The following is a 15,420-nucleotide window of genomic DNA, read 5'->3' as shown; positions in this document are numbered from 1 at the left end:
TTTGACAACTATATAATTTCTTTAATTCATTAAATATTTCTATGAATAAAAAAAATGTAACAATTGTTTTTGTATCTTGTAATGTATGTACAGTACTATACTACAGTTGTGGCAGATCGTTGTAAAATTCCCCTTACATTACAATGAAATAACTTTGTAGGCCTGAAGCACACAAAATAGAGAGGGTCCAAACAGGGAAAAGAACACGTCCCCCACCATTAATTTTTTAAAAAATAAATAAAAATACAGTTGTGGACAATATATTTGGCAATTATTACAATTCATCTCCAAAAAATGGTTCTCTCGCACATAAACTGTGCCATCGTCCCAGCCTAGGCCAAACGCGGCCGATCTTGGGCGTGAAGTGGGTAGCATCGCTCTGCACCCCGCGACACCATTTATAACTATGCCTCAACCGACTGCCTACAAAATTCGGCCTCCATACAGTCAGTGTTTATTCTGTAGCCGTTTGAGATTGGACAGTGATATACGCATATGTAAGTGTAATAACAAATGGAGTAACTTTATATAATCGAATTTTATATAAATGTTCTTTCATTTTGACGCAAAAGATAAAATAAAGTCGTACTGTTTATCGCGAAGATGTAAACCCTATTTGTTTACATTGATTTCGGTGTTGTGCCACATTGCCTTCTGGGTAATCCGCTTGCCGGAATGGCTGCCCATGCAATTATCATTTTTCGAGCGTCAGTTCCATATCTTGCGCCACTACGTGGCGCTATACGATCTTTGCTTTAAATTTCCATGCCGCCGGGAACCATCAGTTGTAAAAGTTTATGTATGGGCAGCAAATTGAGTCAAATAATGTTCAATATCAATTTAAATAATTTTATTTTTTTTGGAAATCCTCTGAATCAATGCTATTTTTTAAATTGTTGATTCTCTAAATTGTTATATCTGTTTATTAATTTCAAGTTTTAATTTATATTACTTTCACTATTATTTCTATATCAAGATGGTTCTGATTAAAAACAATTCAAGGGGTAGTGATATGCTGTGGTATTCAATTGCTGTGTCTTCAGTTTTGGAAATGAAAATATTTGAACAATAGACTACTGTACATACATAAGATTTTATTTTTTTTCTTATACATGAATTCACTATGTATCTTAAAATTAATATTTAACCATGATATTTGAAACAAATCATCATTACCAATCCTTGGTATATAAATGATGATCATTCCTGATGATGATCAAATAAAGATCAAAACGTTGAATCATGGCTTGCCTCTCGTTATTTGGAGTCAGTTTTATACTATGGTATGATGACTAATAAAGAATATTATTTCAGCAGTATTAAATTTAATTTACTGGAACATTATTATTACTACTTATGCTTCACAGAATTTTGTAACAACTAGAAGACAAATATGAGACGTCACAATCCTGATCAGTTCTGGATGATATCCATATTTGCATATTCCTTTAGTTCTAGATGTTGCAAACTCAAATTGATTGTAGTATACATCCTTTAATGCGAGCCCATCAGGAATACAAAAACTATAATACTTTCTAATATAAAGCTTTATATAACCCACAATGTTCATTTGGTCTTCTGTATCTGTAACCCAGTGATAGTTCAACTGTGACCTCTGATCTGTGACCTGTTGCCTTATGTCATGCTATAAAGTAAGAAGAAAAGAACATCATCAATTGGTTAATAATTAGACAATTTGCTCAATAACCCAAATTTCCTAATCTCAAAAATGCATTCTGCAACCAAACTTCTCTGATACATCTGACGTTTTGAGACTGCCAAACAGGATTCAGCTTTAGGCCTGCCAAACGGGATTCAGCTTTAGGCCTGCCAAACGGGATTCAGTTTTAGGCCTGGAAAAGGCAGTTCAGTTTTTGGGCTGCGAATGGGGTTCAGTTTTGAGCCTGTAAATGGGGTTTCAGTTTTTAATTATAAGTAAAAAAACAATAGCATTTGTTTTTTCTCTAAAGCTTTGTCTTCACTATCAAACTTTATGTGACAAAAAAATTACACAATGACATCATACAACACATTTTTGTTGTCAAACTAGTTTGATAGTGTAGACAGAGCTTTAGATTTCACGAGTTGGACCCAAGAATTTTAAATGCATATGAAGACTACAACCACAATTAGTAACTTGGTTCTTACCTGTCAATAAGAGATTCTCTCATTGGTGCAGCAATTCCTGATGCCTTTGAATCACCTAATTTAAATATGCTCTCAACCACCGACAGTTCTATACTTGTGGTATCTAGACCACAGAATGCACACCAATCGTTCACCACCATACCGGCACCGATGACATCAGCACCACGGTTCACAGTACCAGCCTAGGGAAAGTAACAAGTAAATTCTATCATTGCAATCAGCTTGACTAAAATTACTTTCCATAAATTATAAAGCTCTGTCTACTCTATCAAATATTATGTGACAACAAAATGTGATGTTCCCATATATGGACATATCACTATTACCATTACTGTTTTTGTCAAACTAGTTTGATAGGGTAGACAGAGCTTAAGAGAATTCTATTTATGGTGACAAACCTTTCCAAACAACTCATTCTACGAAATATAACAATGAATAATACTACATTGTTTTGAAATTTACAGCAGGAACTGAAATTAACTACTTCTCGGAGGTTTGAATTATGCAAAAAAAAATATCAATGAAAACAAATATCTAACCGCTAAAGGTACTTGCAAAAGAGATGAAAGTTCATTTTGATCTTCAATTTTTGTTTTCGGGTGAACCTATAAATAAATAACAGTATGTCAACAACTGAAAATAACAGTATAGTAATAATTATAACCATTTATTCAAAAATATTGTGGTCGCAGCACCTGAATTACAACAGTATTTACTATAATAAATACAGATAAGAAATATCAAAAACATTCAAATATTAAAATAGAAAATGGCTTAAACCAAATGCGGAGACAAAGTAGCACAAAAATACTCGCGAAGAGAAATTGCACAAATGAGCTTCGAAAACAGGAATAATTTATCATTAAGAAGTTTGGTGAGAAATGGAATAGCACTATTGTTTGGCATATCGTTTGGTTTGAGCTCAGGGGATAAGGAATTTGTTGGATTTTCTAAAACTCTGTCTACTCTATCAAATGTGATAAAAAAAATGTGATGTGCCCATATATGGACATGATGATGGCATATCAATACCATATTTGGGTACACACTTTTTTTGTCAAAATAGTTTGATAGTATAGACAGAGCTTTAGAACCATACCGTGAGAACGAGAATTAATAAGGAATAAATCTTTAAATGTAATGGAAATGACACATCGCTGTGCAAATTATTTACATAATGTTATAATGAATCTATTTTGCGTTACTTACTAGTGCACCTTGGTTGCTGAGAGCACAATAGCTTCCAACAAGCACATTGTCAGCAACTGTTTGTCTAAACACTTCAACTTTTAAAACATCTGCTATAATTTCTTCTGTTTCCTGGACACAAAAAATGCATAAAATATTTTAAATTTTTTTTTTTAATATAAATAACCAAGGTAAATAAATTAATAATAATTTGATGATGCATAAAGTATCTAGCAAAAATAAAAGCAACAGAATAGAAACAAATGGAGAAATCTTGTGAAGTGTATTTCCAAGGCAGCCCAGGTGGAGAAGTACATGAACGTCTTGGCGACAAGGCTGTAAAGTAGTAGTACTGTAAGTATAAAGGACAATATATCAAGCCACCTTTCATCAATTTACCTTGTCAATATCAATGTGCGCTAATGCTACATGATCGTTACACGCGATAACATTTCCGAGAGCCGACAGTCTCTCTTCTACTCGCTGAATTTTAACAGAATCTGGTAGTGAGTTACGAATGTGTTGAAGTTCTTGATCAGTTGTATTACTTGGAACTAGAAGACCATGCCGGTTACCTAAAAAGAATTATTTTTTGTAATTGCGAAGTTTGTTTTAAAGTTTAAGTCTAATTTTCTTTTTTTTCACTTACACTAAATTAATAATTATCATCAAGTAAAAAACATAATTAATGAACATTTTTGAAAATAAAATGAGATAATAACTAACCAACTGTTAGGCGTCCAATTATTCTACAGTCAGCAATTGAACAACGTACAACTGGAATAACATCAGACAATTCACCCTCAAATACACTAAATTAAATATTGAAAAGAAAATGTCATAAATAACCTAATTTTACGCCATTTAAAAAAATTAATGTTTTTTTTTTTTAATTTATTAATTACCAATTCATTTTAACTTTACCAAAATTAGTATTCGTTAACATATGAAAAGCATGAAACAAATAGACGTATAATAGGTTTTAGAGCTAGGCCCAGCTAGGCTCACTTCACGTCCAGTGGGGCACTGGGAAGCAGGCGGCCAACCACCTGAATATCCGGACCATTGGTTTTACTCCTTCACAGACGCAAGAGAGAGAAGAAGGGCTTTTAGCCTACCTGTAGAAATTTTCGGATCCTCCGATTGCCACTAAAGCATACGAATTTGTAAGTTTTGAAAATACACCAATTTCATTATTGTTTTCAAAAGACGCACGCAGAGCCATCTTGATAAAACTAACGATAATACTTGAATAAATGTGTAATTTTCTGTCACTTCCTTAGACCAGAACAAAACACGTTGTTTCGGTCTGCTTGTGCAATTTTTATTTTATGACGTAATCTTGTTTTAATACATTTGTCTAAAGACAATTAAAATTAAATAAATAATTCAGTAATGATTTAAAATATATTTAGCTACAAGAATAATTTTGATAATAATATAAACAATTGAAAATATTATAAATACTACCTTTTTCACCAACTAATATATTGTAAATGAATAGGTCACATTTTATTAGGTCACAGTTAGTATGGCAACGTTTTGTCGCCAATAAACAATCTGAACAGAATAAGCATTCTACATTATTAATTCTGTGTTAATTCCTTATTAATTGAGGATTATTATTATAGATCATGGCAGATGATCTTGATGACTTATTAGATGAAGTAGAAGGCAAGTTCTGCAAGAAACCGTCATCTAAAGCCCCTGTAAAATCAACTCAAAGGTAGGCTAGCTAGGCTAGCATATCATATCATATTAATGGGCATGGCGTGAATGAAACACTAATGAAATGGTGGTCACTCCCTCCTCCTACTCGGGGGGCCTAGTCGATTCTGTCTACCTAGGCCTTGAGACACATAGTACCAATCATGATCTAGCCAAGCTTGATATAAATAAATAATTGAGGGCAGGAGAGGTTCAATTATTTATTTTTCAAGTAATAATTTAAATACTTTTTAAATATTTTTTATTTTACAGGTCAAAAAAGAAAACTGATCTTGATGAAGATATAAGTGCAATTATTGATGATGTTGATGAAGAACCATCACATTCCACAATTGTAGGGTTTTATAATTAAGAATAATGTAGCAATACTGTAAATAATAATTTAAATATTCATGATTTACATTTGCAACATATTAATTTGCAAGTTTCATGTCATAAATAATAGATATTTCAACAACATTTTAGATTCAAGTTATAACATGCTGCGACATTACTGTAGCGATAATTCATAATACAGTAATTTTAAAATTTGTTTCTCTTTTCTGAGGAATCATCCATATTCTTTTCATTTCCATTATTATTTACACAACGTAGTCTCGCAACTTTTTTCTTTCTTTTTCTAGGCTGTCAATGTCCTTTTTTTTTCGCATATAATTTAATTTTTTTTTCTTGCAGACAAATTTCCAAACAACAACAAATGGCAATGAAAATAAAAGTAGTAAATGTTCGTCATCATTTCGCAAGTGCTTCCCTGTTTACCTTGGTGGCAGTTCTAGTAAAATGGGCGCTAGCTCTTCAATAACACAAAAGTTAGTTGCATTTCCTATTTTGTAAAACCAAAACATTTAAAGATGTATTGTCCCCCAAAACCATGAAAAATGAAGATTAATTAAATCAGACTTTGAATATGTTATTTTGTAGTTTTCATAAAGTTAATCACTTCCGTAGAAAAAAAAACGAAAACAAATAATGTTTTCACTTATAAAATGACAAAATAAATGGTTAAATTCAAAAACCCACTGGCTGGCAGCCAATTTGACCATTTTTTGCTTTAAATTACATTTTTTTCAGTTAAATACATTTTTTTTTATACATTTTTTTTTATCCAATTTTTTTTTCAAAGTGGATGACTATTATGTTACATTAAAATGGCATATTCAACAAAAATGTTGAAAATTTTTTTTTCAGGGAGACAATACATCTTTAATAAACAACTATAAAAACAAGTACAAATGTATTAGTATCTAATGTTACCTGGTCATTATACATTAATAAGAGGACACATCAATCAACCTGACCTAGCTTGGTCATCGGTCAACCTGACCTAGCTTGGTCATCGGTCATCCTGGCAAATTGAAAGCTTCCTATTATAAAATAAATTGATAACACTTTTTTTTATAGGTCATGTGACCAGCTTCGTTGCACATCATGTGATTTTAAGGTTGTATTTTTCGATGATTATGTCTGGCACAGTAGCTGTGATTACTTGTTCCTTAGAAATAATGTTCCAGATTTTCAAAAATTGAAATCAAAACTAAAAAAAGAAAAAGGTAGAGTATCTTCCAATCATCTCACTCCTGCCCTCTAGCATTTGGTTGTCATGTTATTCCAGTCTGTCCTCTAGCATTTGGCTAGTTAATTATTCCAGTTCTAGTTGGTTATTATTAGTTCTTTATGAATTAAATTCATTTTGAAAATTTGACTTTGCATTTTTAATAATATAAGTCAAACAAAATTGACCTAATTATTAGTCTTTCTGTACCTAACAATGGTTTAAATATTATATTAATATTTTAATGAAATTATTGTTATTGTAGGTACCAGAGCATATGCTTGTCAATGTAAATGGAGGTCAATCAAGCACCAATTGGAATTGAGCACAGATCATGAATTAAATTGGGTATGTGGTAAACACACTACATAATTGTAAATTTTAAAATTAAGTTCGCGGTCAGTAAATTTATTATAAACATTCCAAGAAATCCTGCCAGTTTGTGTTGGTCAGCGTTAAGTATTATGTAAAATTATTTTTTAATTAAGTAATTTTAAATAATTCTAATTTTAATTAAGTATTTTTATTAGCTAAACATCTTTGTAGTTCACTTTTTTGTAATTAAATTATAACCTATCTAATACTTTTTAAATACTAAGCCTAGTAGTAGTAGTCAATACAATATAAGTAATTATAATTAATTATAAGTCTATAACCTCATCATTCAATTATTTAATTTACTAATTATTAATTAATAACTTATAACAAGTTTCTGTAATAGCGTTTTATTTATTATTTCATTCACATTATAATGGATAATAACAATTGAATGAAAAGAGTTTATTAAGTGCAGTATATCTATTTTTTATTATTGTAAGCAATTTATAGTTTAAACGTGTCTATCCACAATTGCTATTAAACCTTACTGTATTTTATGTTTAACAGTTAAATTAATTTTTGCGCTCCTTTAATGTTCGCGCATACATTTAATGTTCGCGCATACATTTAATGTTCGCTCTTACATGTTGATTGTAATAATTGTACAGTACTAATTACGTGCACTAAAAACGAAGAGTTCTGCTAATATGATAACATTATTCGGAGCTCGAAAGAAGTATTCTATTATTTATTCTATCAAGAAACAGCGAGATTGTAAGATGAGGCTATCGGCACGTCATCCGTGCGTGTAATTTAAGTTTTCTATTGCCACAATCGAACATGATATCTCTGATCTTGTTTGTGATGAGACAAAAATTCTACGCTGTTCACTGAAGTACAGATATTTTGTTGTCGATGTTTTTTACTTATATATCACTGTTCTACTTGTAGTCGTTTATTATTATTATTATTATTATTATTATTATTATTATTATTATTATTATTATTATTATTATTATTATTATTATTATTATAAGTTTTATTATATATGGTTCTACTCTAAAATATTTAAAATCGTTATGTTATTCATTTATCAGTGTTAGTTAGTAGGTATACTTATGTTAAATTTATCTTATATACAGTATGTGGTCAACTAAACCGCGACGGTCGTGACCTATCCAGGTCGTATCATCAGACCGAATGATTTGACCAATTTACCAGGTTTATCATTCTATCCTACCTGGATGAATGACAATATTCCTAACCATACTCATCTTATTTATCATCAATATGAATGTAAATACAGTATATATTTTCTATAAATGTTGAATTTGTTTATTATGCAATATGCACTTACTACCTATCACCTTGAGCTAAATTAAAATGAAGGGTTACACCTAAAAAGTCAAGTCTGTCGTCGTTATGGTTTTGTGTCCGCAATCTCGACCACAGACACTCTCCAACACTTCGTGAGCAATTGTATTTATATTTTGAAGAATGTGCTACGACTAAATACTTATCACGGTACATTTAATACTGAAAATTGTCTTGAAAATCACTTTTTGTTTAAAACTATTATTTTAAACTTCGGCTATTCTGAAAACAATACAAAACTATTTATACATACATTATGTACGTTTGTATTGAATCATGGCTTAATATCTCTTAACCAGAAGATAATATAATAAAGTTTATACGTTCCTATTACGTCATAAGTATATTAGTTAAAAGAAGGTGCTTGTCCTCTAAGTATGTTTCTGTAGTACAGCTACATTCGTTTTACTCGTGCTGTGGGGTATCATTTTATCGCAACTTTGTACACGTCTCAAGACGTTTTAAAATCGGTCATTGGAATATAATTCGTTAAAACTTTAAAAGCACAGGTGACTGCTTGTGAATATAAACTAATGATACATATATACGGTATACTTGACACGTCTGACCGTCGGGAATGTCATGAAGCATATGACGTATGTGTGTGACCCTGAAAATGAAATAAAGAAAATTATTATTTGTATTGCGTATTAAAATGATGAACCAAATAAAGACAACACAACAAACCATCCTGGCCTAAAAAATGGAAACAAACTCTGGAAGGCGTATGTTGAAAGAAAACGTTATAACGTTTTAGAACAAGAGGAGATGAGTTAGAGCTATATAGACCTACACATGGTTGTCTCATTACATAGTTTTATTGTGCATCGGAAACGCATAAAATGATCAGTAAGGCAGGCATCAATAATAGTATAAAAGACATAACGGGTACCTACCACAAGAACGACTTTGAAATGGCCCTGTGTCCCGTCCCCAGACGATCTCATACTTTGTACTGATTGCATGTCTGAGTTACCGCTATATTTCCTGTGAACTGATATGAAACGGTTAGGATTGTGTACGGACTCAAACTTGACGTACATACCATCAACGAAGTGTACTTTAAAGCGGCATTTTGGATCTCCTTTACCCTGTAAGAAAATAACGAATAAAGTAGACAAAAAGGGTATTGTTTGTATATACGGTAGTTATAAGACAAGCCAGAGACAAAAATATACCCATCCCTGACCCCTCTCAACCACCGGCTAAAGAGGAGGAATTCCGCCTCCTTCTGCCGCGCCAACGGAAAACTATGTTCATCTCTTGTTTTGAAACTGGGGACGCGCCAATTCCAATTTCCTAACGAGCGTACACCTTGAAAATACGGCCATCATCACATTCATTGCCGTCATCGCCATAGGGCTTCTGTTCGAAAAGAAGCCCATCTTAAAAAGAAGCCCACTCAAGGCCCATGGGCTTCTTTTCGAGGTTTTATGGTATCTTTGTCGATCGTATTGATTGAACATCATGTTTTTTGCTTACTTACATCAGCATAAAGTGTGCCACTGCGGAGGACTAATATGTGCAGAGGATTAGCAACAGATCGTAAGGTCACGTGCTCATCAAATATCTGTACAACAAATTGAGCTGCAAGAAACAATACAAGATAATTATTTGCTATTGACGCAAAATCAAAAAGTAGTGGAAAAAATGCTTATCAAAACACAGAAATGTATACGTAAACAACATGATTTGAAAATAGTGATAAGGCTACTATTTGCAGCAGTATTCATAACCACCAACCAACACCGTGTTAATTGTTTACCTGACTTAAGTTACACGAATAAACTATAATACGCCATTTTTTGAATTTAAAAGATGAGAAAATATGCAAAGGGAAAAAGAAAATCGCACTACATAACCGAGATGACATAATTTTGATGTAAACCAGTTCAGTAAAGCGACACATTTGTTCCAGTTGGCAACAAATGTGTTTTGTCAACTGATGACCAAGTAAATCATTAAAAACTTAATTAGGTAATTTACGTGATACACCGCCGCAGCTGAAAAATGTTATTAAATAAATTGAACGTCTTATTAATTACTCAAATAGGAAATACAACATATTGAAATGATCAAGTCATTTATCGTCATAGCGACGTCTGAAGATGTACAGTTCTCAAAAGCGTGATCATGGATGACCCAAATACAAGAGCAAAATTATTGTAGTCAATGCAATTGAAGTTTTTCACGAAAAGGACAGCGCAGAAATCGTAAGGTAAAACAAGGGGGACAATGCGCGAAATTTAGACAAGAAAAGTGTAATAAGTTCAGGAAAATGTATTTATCATTTAAGCGTGGTTCCCACTAGAACGCAACGCAGTGACGTATTGGCGCAAAGTGATGTATTGCGTCACAAGTGGGAACCGACGACGCAATAGTTCTGCGAAAATCGCAGGTTTGATTTCACGCAGGCGGGGGAAAACACAAATATTGGAAGGGCATTTTCTTACGTTGCGTTGCGTCGGTAGTGAGAACCAAGCTTTAAGGCAAAACCTCGGGACCACTTAATGTCCAATAGGAACTGACAGTAATTTTAAAACATATATATTGCCCATTCGTTCATTTCATAGGGAAATAGCCCCCTTTATAGTAGGCTAGTAGTGTTGTCCAATGAATAGGGACAATTGTCCAAAATGTGAAACAGTATAACGGATCCCGTAACGAATACATTACGCAAACGTTTCATCTCTAGGCCTATACTTACATTGCTTTCCGTAAATCCCATTAAAGTCTATTTTTCCTGTCAATGCGTTCACTCGTAATAGACCTCCAGTCGTTCGAGACTCCAGTTGAATAATGTTACCACTGTGAAATTCGGTTGCCTGGTAATAGTAAACAAAATATCTATGACCATCATTTTTTTTTAATAATTAGAATAATGTAACATTTGCAACACTAAAGTTACAAAGTCCAAACTCAAGTGATATTAATGGTGTAGGAACAACATAATGATTAAAAATGTATACTTTTATTCTACAAATTGGCTACGACTCGACTCTATAGTTGTCGGTTGAATTGTACGATCCAAAACATATGCAGGTCTCCCTCCAATTAAAGACCACTTTGGGGACCCAGGTTTTAGTGGTCTATGTAGCGTTTGTCTCCCTCCAACTAAAGACCACTTTGGGGACCCGGGTTTTAGTGGTCTATGTAGCGTTTGTCTCCCTCCAACTAAAGACCGGCACTAGAAGTGTCTTTTATTGGAAAGAGTCTTTAATTGACTTTAGTAAAATGTAAAACTTACCATAACGCCAACAGCATGGAGGTTGAACCCACTACTATGAACATACGAACCCTAAAGGAAATCAGCGTTTAAACATTAAGTTAAAAACACATTACTAAATCAATCTCAGTCGGCTCAACATAACCGGTTTGCTCGTCGACTACTAGTTCCAAATGACTGTGTGCGAGTGCGAATAGATCTCTATATTGAGCTGCAAGGTATCGATGGCAATAACTCGGTAAATAGATGTTTCGTCATGCATTAGATCAAAGCAATGACTTAGTATAATTGCTCTATTTACATAGAAAAGTACAGTTTTTGTTATAAGCTTTAGAGCTAAATTTACTTGGGTGTCAAGTATCGCACCCGAGGGTATCTCAAACCAGGCATTACTGCAATATTAATGTAATTGCCTAAGGTAAAAGGAGCGACACTAGACCTACTGATAAAGGAAGAGGTGAGAGATGGATGAACATAAAAACGAATGTTAAGACCCGTTCAGGCCAAATAAAACGAAATTTGACCAATACCAGCGATATCTTTTCTCAGACATATCAGAGCTAAACGACGGCATTGAAAAATACATTTTCGATTTGAAATAATTACTTGGACTTGGAGTCTGATTTTTACGCTATGTTGCACGTTATTTGTACGCGTACGCACGTCAACTGTGGTTATGCCCACTATGGTATTGGATATAAATACCCGATACCGATTATTCTAAAATCATATTGCAGATAAGAGAGGGTTTTAAGGTGTATACCCAATTACTCTATATCGTGAATATGTGAACGTTACCATATGTATCTTAGTAACCTAAGTATATTATTTGCTTAGTTGAGTTTCGTGTTTATTCTTCTTTGGTACGCCTAATAATACTGTGTTCTTACATCATATAATCGTGTTGCTATGATATTTACAATTGCTGTTAAATGTCGTACAGATAGTAGACTCATAATAGGGACGTGCACCTCTAAGACCAACAAAGTTAAGTAGTTGGTCTATAAAGCTCTGTCTACACTATCAAACTTTATGTGACAAAAAAATGTCATCCATATGTGCGCACATTACTACCATATTTGGGCACATCTTTTTTTGTCAAACTAGTTTGATGTGTAGACAGAGCTTAATAATTGAAAGGGTTTGGGAAAGAGTATTATTAATCGTTTACAAATTCTCGCCATAATTAACAATATTCTTAATGTGTTTTTAAAATTAAGGTCATTATCAAGAGTGGACGCTACTCTATCATCCGCCCCTAGTATGCATTTTTTTGGGACCATATTTATTGAGGGTGATCCATCCAGCAATTGCTGATCATTAGGGAACCTCAGAGGTTCACAAGACAAACATATACACAAGATGATCTACGTAAACAAAGTCTTATTACAAGTCTTTGGGAGTGGAGTTGTAATTTGTCCTTAGAAAATCCTGACTGTGACGGGACTTGAACCCAGAACCCCTGGATTGGTAGCCAAGCATCATAACCACCAAGCCACAACTCCACTCAATAATTGTTGCTAGATGCCGAAACCCGGTAATGAACCAGACACTATACTTGTCCTCAATCAAATGAAATCTTTTTTTTAAGTTATTACTTAATTCTCAACTTGAGTACAATATAATAACTAGCCTTGCTGGTTATAAGTATTCACATACGGTTACCTTAATGTTCTTCGCCTGCATTGTCGATGGTGCCCATCCGTACAGTGTATCCATCCATAACTGCAAAAAAAAAAGAAAGAACAAAAATTAATCAAGTCATCAAAGTTATCAATCAATACAAAGTTAAAATGTTTTTTTTTCATATTAACTTACATCAAACTCCATATTTGAAGTAGTGCCGTGAAACTATCTTGAAGAGGAACAAATTATACCAAAATTGACCTCACAGCTTACGCATTTGGAACCTGTAGCAAAGACAAATAATAACAATATATGTATATATAATACGTTCCCATTTCTGTCTTCATCAAATAATGTTAGTTCACAAAACTTCAACAGAAATAACATGATACTAAAACAGTTTTTAATTGTTGCTTTCATGCGGACGTACTTTATTGTGTTAATGTTTTCTTTTTTAAAGTTATTTGAACGTTTAATTGTAATGTATTGAATCGCACAGTATACAGTAGTATAGGTACCTATAAAATGCATGTTATGAGAGTTGATCAAAAGGGCAAACTTAATGAATATAATCAAACACTTGACCCTAGAACTGCTCGATTAGAACCATTAACTATCCATAAACTATACTGTATTAATCTTTGATAACAACCATAAACTTGTATAGCTATTGTAGGTCTTGTAGAACCAGAAGTAAACGAATAACTTAATTCAAGTTTTATTTCGGAATTGAACAGCAAACATATACAGCATAAAACATTCCAACTGGCACTAACTCGTCCATGTTTTTGTTAATTTAGACCTACTAATCTAAATTAGAGTCATGTTTGTTGTTTGTTTGTAATATGTATTGCTATCTATAATATACACATTACATTATAATTTGAAATTAACAAAATCATACAGAAACTAAATACTTATACATTTATGGTATAGCAGAGGATAACCCTTTAAGCTGGGAAGCTTGTGCTATAATAACTAGAATTGACGGAATGGTCCTGGTATTTCTATAGTGCAGATACAACTAAGCTGATGAAATAAACACTGGCACTATGTATGTACCATAAAAATGAACCACGATTATATTTGTAACATTATAATACCATGGCACTATCCGGGAACGCATTGCGTCCGGGGACTTTGATAGGTGATAACATTCTAAATATTATTGTAGGGAGTGATTTTATGTAATTGTATTTTCTATACTACTGTAATGTTCCAAATACTAACATATCTCACCATATAACATACAACACTGTCTGGTACCTCCCGCATTGGTATCGCGACCCTCTCCTTAGCAACGGGGTGCAAAGGCGGAACCAGAAACCAAAATGCATATATAAAAATGTCGGAATATATTGAATGTTTTCAAACTCGATAGTAATAATAACACTAAGTGAGTCTTTTTAATAAAAGTAAATTAAGATGAAAATAACTTACCACTCCTAAGAAATATGTATTTGGTGTTCAAAGTAAATTCAACTCTCTTCTTACAACAGTGATATGCAGCGATCAATGACTGTCCTTATGTTGATCACATCAGCAGGCAAGCCTCTATTGTTGTGTACTAAAACTAGGATATGTTTTTGTTTGCTTGCAAACAATGCACATGGTAGCGGGATTGTGTTTCGGACAATGATGTGCCAATTCAAAGGGTCAATTCAATTATACTGACCACTAGATATATAACGATTATCAGCGGGTAATGATATGGAGATAAGAGCTACTGACCCTGGTTCTATCTCTAGTGACAGGTTGTTACGTATGCAGTGTGTTCCTAGAAAGGGGAGGGGTTCGAAAAGAGGATGAGGGCATGTTCTAAAATAGCATACCGTAAATATTGTGTGTGTAAGTGTAACCCTGGGTTATTATTCTTTGATTGTTTTTTAGGGTGGGTTAATATTAGAAGGGGGGTTACTATTAGAGTAGTGGGTTACTATTACTAATCTTGAATTAGGCACCTGAAAATAGTATCGCACCCCAACTTTTCCGGTCAGCAAATCGTAGCAAAATAATAAAAAACAGTACGAATAAATAATTTTATAAACTCAAAAACACTCAATCCTCCCCCACTCCCGAGATCAACATGCATTATCTCCTTATTTTCAAAATACGGCTGCATCATAAGTTTTTGTGACTCTAATAGTAACCCCCATGGGTTACTATTAGAGTAATTGGTTGTTATTATAGATTTACTTATAAGGTGGGTTACTATTAGAAGGGGGTTACTATTAGAGTGTGGGTTACTATTAGAGTGTGG

General features: G+C 33.2%; 3 protein-coding genes across 3 annotated transcripts; 1 reads left to right on the top strand and 2 right to left on the bottom strand.

Annotated features, from left to right (window-relative positions):
* Positions 1-1,074: 1,074 nt before the first annotated feature.
* LOC144849510 (eukaryotic translation initiation factor 6-like) lies at positions 1,075-4,677 on the bottom strand. The gene is made up of 7 exons (XM_078706438.1): positions 4,455-4,677; positions 4,063-4,148; positions 3,736-3,911; positions 3,358-3,468; positions 2,688-2,753; positions 2,149-2,330; positions 1,075-1,645 (listed from the first exon to the last, which is right to left on the bottom strand). The coding sequence occupies exons 1-7, from the start codon at positions 4,559-4,561 to the stop codon at positions 1,636-1,638; spliced, it is 738 nt and encodes a 245-aa protein (XP_078562564.1). The 5' UTR covers positions 4,562-4,677; the 3' UTR covers positions 1,075-1,635.
* Positions 4,678-4,864: 187 nt separating this feature from the next.
* On the top strand, positions 4,865-8,343 carry LOC144849512 (cilia- and flagella-associated protein 418-like). Its single transcript, XM_078706441.1, has 5 exons — positions 4,865-5,062; positions 5,317-5,398; positions 5,740-5,873; positions 6,466-6,614; positions 6,882-8,343. Exons 1-5 carry the CDS (start codon positions 4,971-4,973, stop codon positions 6,986-6,988), a joined length of 564 nt encoding a protein of 187 aa, XP_078562567.1. The 5' UTR covers positions 4,865-4,970; the 3' UTR covers positions 6,989-8,343.
* On the bottom strand, positions 8,290-14,932 carry LOC144849511 (uncharacterized). Its single transcript, XM_078706440.1, has 8 exons — positions 14,601-14,932; positions 13,353-13,444; positions 13,200-13,259; positions 11,556-11,606; positions 11,016-11,133; positions 9,795-9,895; positions 9,205-9,399; positions 8,290-8,918 (listed from the first exon to the last, which is right to left on the bottom strand). Exons 2-8 carry the CDS (start codon positions 13,362-13,364, stop codon positions 8,889-8,891), a joined length of 567 nt encoding a protein of 188 aa, XP_078562566.1. The 5' UTR covers positions 13,365-13,444; positions 14,601-14,932; the 3' UTR covers positions 8,290-8,888.
* Positions 14,933-15,420: the final 488 nt, after the last annotated feature.

The sequence above is a fragment of the Antedon bifida genome, chromosome 8 (assembly GCF_963402885.1).
Source record: "Antedon bifida chromosome 8, ecAntBifi1.1, whole genome shotgun sequence".
Lineage (NCBI taxonomy): Eukaryota > Metazoa > Echinodermata > Crinoidea > Comatulida > Antedonidae > Antedon > Antedon bifida.
This window is presented reverse-complemented; position numbering and strand designations above follow the sequence as displayed.

What these genes read in the sequence shown, in the direction of transcription:
- LOC144849510 (XM_078706438.1), bottom strand. Translation starts at nt 4,561, where the DNA reads ATGGCTCTGCGTGCGTCTTTTGAAAACAATAATGAAATTGGTGTATTT. An exon ending in GGATCCGAAAATTTCTACAG is followed by an intron (nt 4,149 to 4,454) that starts GTAGGCTAAAAG and finishes TATTTAATTTAG; the next exon opens with TGTATTTGAGGGTGAATTGT. An exon ending in AATTGGACGCCTAACAGTTG is followed by an intron (nt 3,912 to 4,062) that starts GTTAGTTATTAT and finishes AATTCTTTTTAG; the next exon opens with GTAACCGGCATGGTCTTCTA.
- LOC144849512 (XM_078706441.1), top strand. Translation starts at nt 4,971, where the DNA reads ATGGCAGATGATCTTGATGACTTATTAGATGAAGTAGAAGGCAAGTTC. An exon ending in AACCATCACATTCCACAATT is followed by an intron (nt 5,399 to 5,739) that starts GTAGGGTTTTAT and finishes TTTTTCTTGCAG; the next exon opens with ACAAATTTCCAAACAACAAC. An exon ending in AAAACTAAAAAAAGAAAAAG is followed by an intron (nt 6,615 to 6,881) that starts GTAGAGTATCTT and finishes TTGTTATTGTAG; the next exon opens with GTACCAGAGCATATGCTTGT.
- LOC144849511 (XM_078706440.1), bottom strand. An exon ending in TGCAGGCGAAGAACATTAAG is followed by an intron (nt 11,607 to 13,199) that starts GTAACCGTATGT and finishes GATTTCCTTTAG; the next exon opens with GGTTCGTATGTTCATAGTAG. An exon ending in TGGGATTTACGGAAAGCAAT is followed by an intron (nt 9,896 to 11,015) that starts GTAAGTATAGGC and finishes TGTTTCTTGCAG; the next exon opens with CTCAATTTGTTGTACAGATA.